We start from the raw sequence: 9,443 nt of genomic DNA on the forward strand, positions 1-9,443 counted from the left end.
ACCACAGATCTAGGATCAGATTATTATACCATGGGCCCTGATACTAAATCAGTCAATAGGTACAACTTCTCAGCCTGATCTCAGATCTGTTTGTGCTCTACAGGCGACAACTCATGTAGCTACTCTATAAAAGCCACCCTAGCACTGAGGCATTACCCCTGACCTTTTTAAGGATGAAGTAGGAGATGGAGGCGTTGGCGTCGATGATGATGGTGGCCACCTTGTCGTCTCGTATCTCCTTCAGCAGAGGGGTGGGATCCAGGCTGTCATCCAGCATCCTGATTGACAGGGTCTCCCTGGAGATCAGGAAGCGCCGCACTAGCTCCTCCAATCGCAGAAGGCCTGAGGGGAGGAGCCGGGAGAGAGCCGGAGAGAAGGGGAAGAGAAGAGATAGAATAACAGAGACATTTTAGGTGAGACTTTATTTAACATCCCACAAACGAACATGGGATGTTGGAGATTGGCATTGTAAAATGCATAGAAAGTGTGCAATACTGGTAGTTCTAACAAGAGATCCTATAAATCAGGTTCTGGGGAGATTCAATGATTATATAGTGCTAACCCACCACTATGGCATTGAAATAGAATATCTAGAATTTGACATTGTTGCCTATTGCATATATATTGTATAGCACTGTGAAATGTATCCTATTCTGAGAGAGATGATGTGGTTGAAAGCAATTGAACAAAAACTGACCCACCAATCCAATACGGACAGCCTAGTAATTACTTAGCCACGTACATAGCAACAAGACCCACTAGGGACAAGCCAAACAGAAAAGCTAAATGAACGTCTACTTTTTTCTCTCCAATTGGCATTCACAATATCAAACGTCTCTGGTGACGACATGATGCGTGTGATGCATCAACACATGACGCGTTCGTTCCTCAAAGCATTCTGTACTGCATATATACTGCAACACAGACTCAAAAAAGTTCTGGGATACTGTAAAGTCCATGGAGAATAAGAACACCTCCTCCCAGCTGCCCACTGCACTGAGGATAGGAAACTCTGTCACCTCCGACAAATCCACTATAATTGAGAATTTCAATAAGCATTTTTCTACGGCTGGCCATGCTTTCCACCTGGCTACCCCTACCGCGGTCAACAGCACTGCACCCCCCACGGCTACTCGCCCAAGCCTTCCCCATTTCTCCTTCTCCCAAATCCAGTCAGCAGATGTCCTGAAAGAGCTGCAAAATCTGGACCCCTACAAATCAGCCGGGCTAGACAATCTGGACCCTTTCTTTCTAAAATGATCTGCCGAAATTGTTGCAACCCCTATTACTAGCCTGTTCAACCTCTCTTTCGTGTCGTCTGAGATTCCAAAAGATTGGAAAGCAGCTGCTGTCATCCCCCTCTTCAAAGGAGGGGACACTCTTGACCCAAACTGCTACAGACCTATATCTATCCTACCCTGCCTTTCTAAGGTCTTTGAAAGCCAAGTCAACAAACAAATTACCGACCATTTCGAATCCCACTGCACCTTCTCCGCTATGCAAGCTGGTCATGGGTGCACCTCAGCCACGCTCAAGGTCCTAAACAATATCGTAACCACCATCGATAAGAAACAATACTGTGCTGCCGTATTCATTGACCTGGCCAAGGCTTTCGACTCTGTCAATCACCACATCCTCATCGGCAGACTCAATAGCCTTGGTTTCTCAAATGATTGCCTCGCCTGGTTCACCAACTACTTCTCTGACAGAGTTGAATGTGTCAAATCGGATGGCCTGTTGTCCGGGCCTCTGGTAGTCTCTATGGGGGTGCCACAGGGTTCAATTCTTGGGCCAACTCTTTTCTCTGTATACATCAATGATGTCGCTCTTGCTGCTGGTGAGTCTCTGATCCACCTCTATGCAGACGACACCATTCTGTATACTTCAGGCCCTTCTTTGGACACTGTGTTAACAACCCTCCAGATGAGCTTCAATGCCATACAACTCTCCTTCCGTGGCCTCCAACTGCTCTTAAATACAAGTAAAACTAAATGCATGCTCTTCAACCGATCGCTGCCCGCACCTGCCCGCCCATCCACCATCACTACTCTGGACGGTTCTGACTTAGAATATGTGGACAACTACAAATACCTAGGTGTCTGGTTAGACTGTAAGCTCTCCTTCCAGACTCACATCAAACATCTCCAATCCAAAGTTAAATCTAGAATTGGCTTCCTATTTCACAACAAAGCATCCTTCACTCATGCTGCCAAACATACCCTCATAAAACTGACCATCCTACCGATCCTCGACTTCAGCGATGTCATTTACAAAATAGCCTCCAATACCCTACTCAATAAACTGGATGCAGTCTATCACAGTGCCATCCGTTTTGTCACCAAAGCCCCATATACTACCCACCACTGCGACCTGTACGCTCTCGTTGGCTGGCCCTCGCTTCATACTCGTCTCCAAACCCACTGGCTCCAGGTCATCTACAAGAGCCTGCTAGGTAAAGTCCCCCCTTATCTCAGCTCACTGGTCACCATAGCAGCACCCACCTGTAGCACGTGCTCCAGCAGGTATATTTCACTGGTCACCCCCAAAGCCAATTCCTCCTTTGGCCGTCTCTCCTTCCAGTTCTCTGCTGCCAATGACTGGAACGAACTACAAAAATCTCTGAAACTCGAAACACTTATCTCCCTCACTAGCTTTAACCAGCTGTCAGAGCAGCTCACAGATCACTGCACCTGTACATAGCCCATCTATAATTTAGTCCAAACAACTATCTCTTCCCCTACTGTATTTATTTATTTATTTATTTATTTTGCTCCTTTGCACCCCATTATTTCTATTTCTACTTTGCACTTTCTTCCACTACAAATATACCATTCCAGTGTTTTACTTGCTATATTGTATTTACTTTGCCACCATGGCCTCTTTTGCCTTTACCTCCCTTATCTCACCTCATTTGCTCACATTGTATATAGACTTATTTTTCTACTGTATTATTGACTGTACGTTTGTTTTACTCCATGTGTAACTCTGTGTTGTTGTATGTGTCGAACTGCTTTGCTTTATCTTGGCCAGGTCACAATTGTAAATGAGAACTTGTTCTCAACTTGCCTACCTGGTTAAATAAAGGTGAAATAAAAATAAATAAAAAATAAATATACAGTACTGTAGCTAGTCCCTGGGCCAAACACTATGGAATGGTCCTTGGGATTTAGAATATAACTTCTAATTCCCATTCTAATTCTAGATTCTCTAGTAAAACGCTGCCAGAAAAGTAAATAAGAGGAGCTACCAGCGTCTGGGGAGCTTCACAGGGAGCCAGAGGGGAGAGAGAGAAGGGAGGGAGGGAGAGGAGCCTCACGGAGAGCAGGCCTGTAAGCAGTGTGGTAATCACTGAACCAAGCCAAAAACTTTCATTAGTTTGAAGGAGGAGAAAAATCAATACTCTCTCTCTAGCTTCTCTCTCTTTTTCACACTCTCTCACTAACCTAACCTCTCCTTCTGTCTCTCTCTCTAACTGCTCTCTCTCTTTCCCTGTCCCTCTATTCCACTCTCCAGCTCTTGCTTCCTCTCTCTCTATCCCTTTTTACCACCTCCCTCTCTCCTCTCCTTCCTCTAACCTCATCCATCTCATAAAAACTGCATAATGGCACTAGATTAACAGCTGGACGTGACCCATACATAACTAGAGAAGGAAACCTCCCCAAAAACATTTCAGTGAGAAAAAAGAACCGGAAAATGCCTGGAAATCAACATAAAACATCTTTGTCCATGCAGCAACCGAATGGACACTATAAGAAGAAAAACCAAAACCACCTTGGTCTCCTTGCATTACTCATCACTACATCTGATATGTGATGGACGGCGGCCCCATCTCTCACACACACATAACGTCCACTTATCCTGAAAGCCACTCAACGGAGGTAGATGGAAAAATATGAAAACCCTTGTTGGTTGTAACCATGGTGTGTTAATCGTCTATCTCTCTGCAGCACACTGACTGTATGTACGTGTGTGTGGAGGGAGTCAGGCAGTCAGCCTGTTGAGTGGCAGTTAGCACCTATTCTGCAGCCATGGCAACCAGCAGCTCGGCACGGCGATAGCTCCCACAGCCAAGTGGGTCAGAGAGTCTGTGGGTAACGGTAACCTTGACGAGATCACTTCCCAGACAAATATAGAGCCTCATCTGCACCCGCAATCACTATATCCCCATGACTACCATACCTGTTGCTTTTAAAACCTCTTCCAAATAGAAAAGCTTTTTGTGAACACATCAAATAGACACAAGTCTCACATCTCACATCAGAAAATGGAATGAAGGAAGTAGGCCTGTGTATCACATCAAAATCACTGATCATATCGGTGTACAGTTTCTGATGTATTTCAAAGGGTCTCATGTTCAAAGTGGCAAGTCTATGAAAAGGAGAGGAGCTCTTCATTTTCGGGGAGACTGAAACAGGATTACAGCTCTTTGGAATAATTACTGTGCATCAATCATTAAATCAATAGTCTGATAGAGCAACTTACAATTGTAGGAGCTCAGTCTTAATACTGTATCAGGAGCCTGACAGGTGGTTGACTGTCTGGCCAAGTGCTGGAGGATGAGTAAGAGATAGATACTGTTGGAGTGTGATTTGTATGGACCACAAGTTGTGTTGTTTGCATGTACAGTTTAGTGAACTTTAAGAGCAGCCTGTTAGAATGAGTGTCTAACAGCAGGGGACAGTCATATTCGCCCAGACAGTGTGAATGTGCCAAGATGCCGTGAGCTTGCACAGGGAGTGTGAGTTACACGAACACACACACACACGCACGCACACACACACACACGCACGCGCGCACGCATGCACGCACGCACACACACACACACACAAAGGCACACACACAAAGGCACACACACAAAGGCACACACACAGGGCCTCCCGAGTGGCGTAGTGGTCTAAGGCACTGCATCGCAGTGCTAGAGGCATCACTACAGATCTGGGTTCGATCCCGGGCTGTGTCGCGACCGGAAGACCCATGAGGCGGCACATAATTGGCCCAGCGTCGTCCGGGTTAGGGGAGGGTTTGGCCGGCTGGGATGTCCATGTCCCATGCTCTAGCAACTCCTTGTGGCGGCCAAGCGCATGCACACTGACATCGGTCGACAGCTGTACGGTGTTTCCTCCGACACATTGGTGCGGCTGGCTTCCAGGTTAAACGAGCAGTGCGGCTTGACTGGGTCATGTTTTGGAGGATGCATGTCTCTTGACCTTCGCCTCTCCCGAGTCCATGCAGGAGTTGCAGCGAAGGGACAAGACTGCAACTACCAATTGGGGAGAAAAAGGGGTGAAACGTAAAAAAAAGATTTGGTAATAACAATTTAAATAAACACAATTACACATACATCTACATGCGTGTGCACAAGCACACAGACACACACAGTACTCACACTCGGCCTTGGCGCAGACCAGGCTGGCTGAGGGGTAGCTGAAGGATCGCAGGATGGCTGCCACGGCCAGGCTCAGGTCCTCGTTGCTAGGGTACAGACTGACCGAGGCAAAACGCAGGTAGGGCAACCTGGGAGTCTCCTCTGGACCTATCTTTACATGTGGGATCTGGAGAGGAGAGGAGGAGAGAAGAGGAGGAAGAGAGGAGAGGAGAGGAAAGGAAAGGAAAGGAGAAGAGGAGGAGGGGAAGGAAGAGGAAGAGGAGGAGGAAAAGGAAGAGGAGGAGGAGAGAAGAGGGGAGGGGAGGGGAGGAGAGTATAAAGGAAGTAGCGAGCGAAAGGAAGGAAGGAAGAGCAGAGAAGGCAATGATATCAAAGAACCAGTATAGAAAACATTAAGGAGGAAACAGAAATGAAGAGAGGCGGGAAGAGGAGAACAGAGTGAGAAGGGATAAAAGGCCAAAGGGAGTAAAGAGAAAACAGATGGAAGAAGTGGTTGATGGTTAATTTCATGAGGAGAGACTCAGCACTCCTGGGAGACTCAATCTCCTGACACTGTAACGATGAACAAGAAGGGTGTGTGTGTGTGTGTGTGTGTGTGTGTGTGTGTGTGTGTGTGTGTGTGTGTGAGAGAGAGAGAGAGAGAGAGAGAGAGAGAGAGAGAGAGAACGTGCATATTCATGCATGTGTGTATATGTTTGTGCCACTCACCTCCTTCTCTCCACATATATGACTGACAGTAGAGCCAGAAGCAGGGCTGTTGGCAGGGCCTATCACAGACACCACTCCTTTAGGTAGAATCTGGCACACTGAGAGGAGAGAGAGACAGAGGAACAGGAGTCAAACAGGTGCACTTCTCTTTAAAGAAACCACTTTTGTCTAGGTGCTCTGTTCGTCTGGTGGGAATGTATTACTATCCTTTTTGTCTGTTGCTATAAATGTTGACGCGCAGTCTATTGTTTCTAATGCTTGCGGACCTCAGAACTCTTACTCACTCCTTGGTTTCTCCTTTATCCCTCTGGCTTGGTTCCATTATGCCACCTTCCCTTCACGGGCAGAGAGAAGGGAGTGAGTTTGTAGAGTGGAACCTAGCCATTGCCTACACCTTAAAATTATCTATTTTCCTTTGTGACTACTGATAGGGAAAGGATGGAAACATAGCAGCATGGTGGAAACTCCATCTTGCCTACTGCTCAGTCTGACAGTCAGTCTTTATGTCAGTCTGTTCTGTCTCAAAGTTAACATATTGCTCAATGATCAGCTCCTGTTACTGATCAATGCCACTGACATACTGATTAAGGCCAACATGTCTTCCTGCCACACTGCACTGTGTCACAGTAACCATGGTTGTTGAACCTAGACAGTAACAGGGAAACGAGGCAATAATGGCACCCATCATGGGGCTACAGTAAGTATATGGGCGCATCTTCACGTCAGTTCAGCTGAAAGAAATGAGACGAGGAGAGGAAGCTGCTTCAGATTCACCCTGGGCTCCATTTCATTCCGCTACATCTCTCCATCCTCATCATCCATAACCTCTGGCGTGTGTGTGTGTGTGTGTGTGTGTGTGTGTGTGTGTGTGTGTGTGTGTGTGTGTGTGTGTGTGTGTGTGTGTGTGTGTGTGTGTGTGTGTGCGTGCGTGTGTGCGTGCGTGTGTGCGTGCGTGCGTGTGTGTGTCTCATACAGCTACAGCTGTAAGATGAGGCCTGTGATCCAAGGACCCTGATGGGAAATACGCCTGTCAGAGTGTCCTGCCCACTGGTCAAGGACAAACATACACACACACACACACACACACACACACACACACAGACACACACACACACACACACACACACACACACACACACACACACACACATACACACACAATGTACTGTACATTCACATACGTCCACACACATTCACTTCTCCCTCCAGCTCGCTGTGGCCAGTCATTGGTCTGTGAGCTAATACACATAAACTACTGAATGATATCCTCAATCTGTTTTGTACATAAAGTCTGTAGTAACTGTATTACTGGTCAGTACTGGTCTGTACTGGACTGTACTGGTATTACTGGTCAGTACTGGTCTGCACTGGACTGTACTGGTATTACTGGTCAGTACTGGTCTGCACTGGACTGTACTGGTATTACTGGTCAGTACTGGTCTGCACTGGACTGTACTGGTATTACTGGTCAGTACTGGTCTGTACTGGTAAGTACTGGTCTATACTGGTATTACTGGTCAGTACTCTTCTGTACTTGTCTGTACTGGTATTACTGGTCAGTACTGGTCTGTACTGGTATTATTGGTCAGTACTGGTCTGTACTCTTCCGTACTGGTCTGTACTGATATCACTATCCAGTACTGGTCTCTACTGGTATTACTGGTCAATACTGGTCTCTACTGGTATTACTGGTCAGTACTGGTCTCTACTGGTATTACTGGTCAATACTGGTCTCTACTGGTATTACTGGTCAGTACTGGTCTCTACTGGTATTACTGGTTTGTACAAGTGTCTGTGGTCGTGTAATGGTTTGTACTGGTCTTTACTGAATCTGGTTTGTCCTGGTCTGTACTTATCTGTACTGGTCTCTCTTGGTATTACTAGTCTTACTAGTCTTTACTGGTCTGTACATGTCAGTACTGGTCTTACTGGTCTGTAGTGGTCTGTAGTGGTGTTACTCACTGGTGTCAGTGGTCTCGTACTGGGAGTCCCTCTGCAGTTCAAATATGTCCACCTCCACACGGGCTCTGGCCCCTCCCTCCATCACACTGTTGATGTTCTCCCTGGCCAGGGCCAGAGCCAGCCGCTCCCCACGCCCACACACTGACTGGTCATCCAGGATCGCAGCTACATAGGGAGGGAGGGAGACGGAGAGATATGGAGCAGGAGAAAATATTGATGTTACTCACCCTTAGACAGTAAGACAAAAAGAGAAGAGACAAGCAGAGTATTTACGAGGGGTGTGAAGGCCAGGTGAGTGAGTGGGTGTGTCCTGGTGGAGGGTGGTGAGACACCGGGGGAGGAAGGGGAGACAGACACCTGAGGGTGATCAAGGGATGGAAGCAGGGATGGATGGATGATTGATTGATAGATGGACACTCACCCATCCGGACGGAGGAGAGCAGGGCGGCCTGGCTTCCGGAGCGTGGTGCCATGGTAACTAGCAGGAAGGAGGAGAAGTGTATCGACAGCAGCAGCGCTGGCAGAGCCGGCATCTTCTACTGCTCCTCATGGAGAACGGTCTGCTGGCTGCCTGCTCGCCACCTACACGACGGGAGGATACATTACAAACACAAAATATACACAAGCACACAGACACACAGACACACACTCACAAATGCACACACGCACATATATACTGTCACGCCTGCTCCCGCTCTTCCCCAGAGCGCCAGGCTCCCCAGCATTGCGCACTCCTGCCATCATCATTACGCACACCTGCGTTCCCTCTGTCATCAGCGATTATTGGACTCACCTGGACTCGATCTCTCCCTACAGCTGTCTGGTTCCCCACTCTGTTCCCTGCTTCTACATTGATTGTCTTATGTCCTTGTATACCCGTGTGCTGACGCTGTCTGTTCCTGATGAAATGAAATGTTTGACTCACTGTACCTGCTTCTCATCCCCGGCATCGGTCCTTACACACACACACACACACAATCGTTCTCACTCTGTGCACACATCTGTAGCGCCAATGGTTACATCTCAATTTAAAGAGCTTGTTACGATCACATAAGACCCACACATGAAACACACACACAAACACACACAGCTCTGCCTGCTGCAAAACCACCCTCGCTCACTCTGAGTGACAACCCCGTTCTAAGTGACAGTTTAATGTGTGTGTGTGTGTGTGTGTGTGTGTGTGTGTGTGTGTGTGTGTGTGTGTGTGTGTGTGTGTGTGTGTGTGTGTGTGTGTGTGTGTGTGTGTGTGTGTGTGTGTGTGTGTGTGTGTGAGAACAGACAAGAAGATAAAGTGTGTGTGTGTGGTGTATAGCGTCTTGTTTCTGCTCACTGTCAGCTGGTCATGACCCTCCGTTTGACCTCTGAGATGTGTGTGTGATGTGTG

General features: G+C 47.4%; 1 protein-coding gene across 3 annotated transcripts in view; it reads right to left on the minus strand.

Annotated features, from left to right (window-relative positions):
* The window catches only part of LOC106589065 (glutamate receptor ionotropic, kainate 5), a 170,642-nt gene that overhangs the window by 17,013 nt on the left and 144,186 nt on the right, over positions 1 to 9,443 (minus strand). For all 3 annotated transcript variants that reach the window (XM_045718720.1, XM_045718718.1, XM_045718719.1), the window contains 5 exons: positions 8,478 to 8,638; positions 8,057 to 8,221; positions 6,095 to 6,192; positions 5,387 to 5,552; positions 164 to 342 (listed from right to left, as the gene is read on the minus strand). In XM_045718720.1, coding sequence (XP_045574676.1) covers positions 164 to 342; positions 5,387 to 5,552; positions 6,095 to 6,192; positions 8,057 to 8,221; positions 8,478 to 8,589 — 720 coding nt within the window. In that variant the 5' untranslated portion in view covers positions 8,590 to 8,638. The remainder of the gene's footprint in view (positions 1 to 163; positions 343 to 5,386; positions 5,553 to 6,094; positions 6,193 to 8,056; positions 8,222 to 8,477; positions 8,639 to 9,443) is intronic.

Source organism: Salmo salar, chromosome ssa05, assembly GCF_905237065.1.
Source record: "Salmo salar chromosome ssa05, Ssal_v3.1, whole genome shotgun sequence".
Classification (NCBI taxonomy): Eukaryota; Metazoa; Chordata; class Actinopteri; order Salmoniformes; family Salmonidae; genus Salmo; species Salmo salar.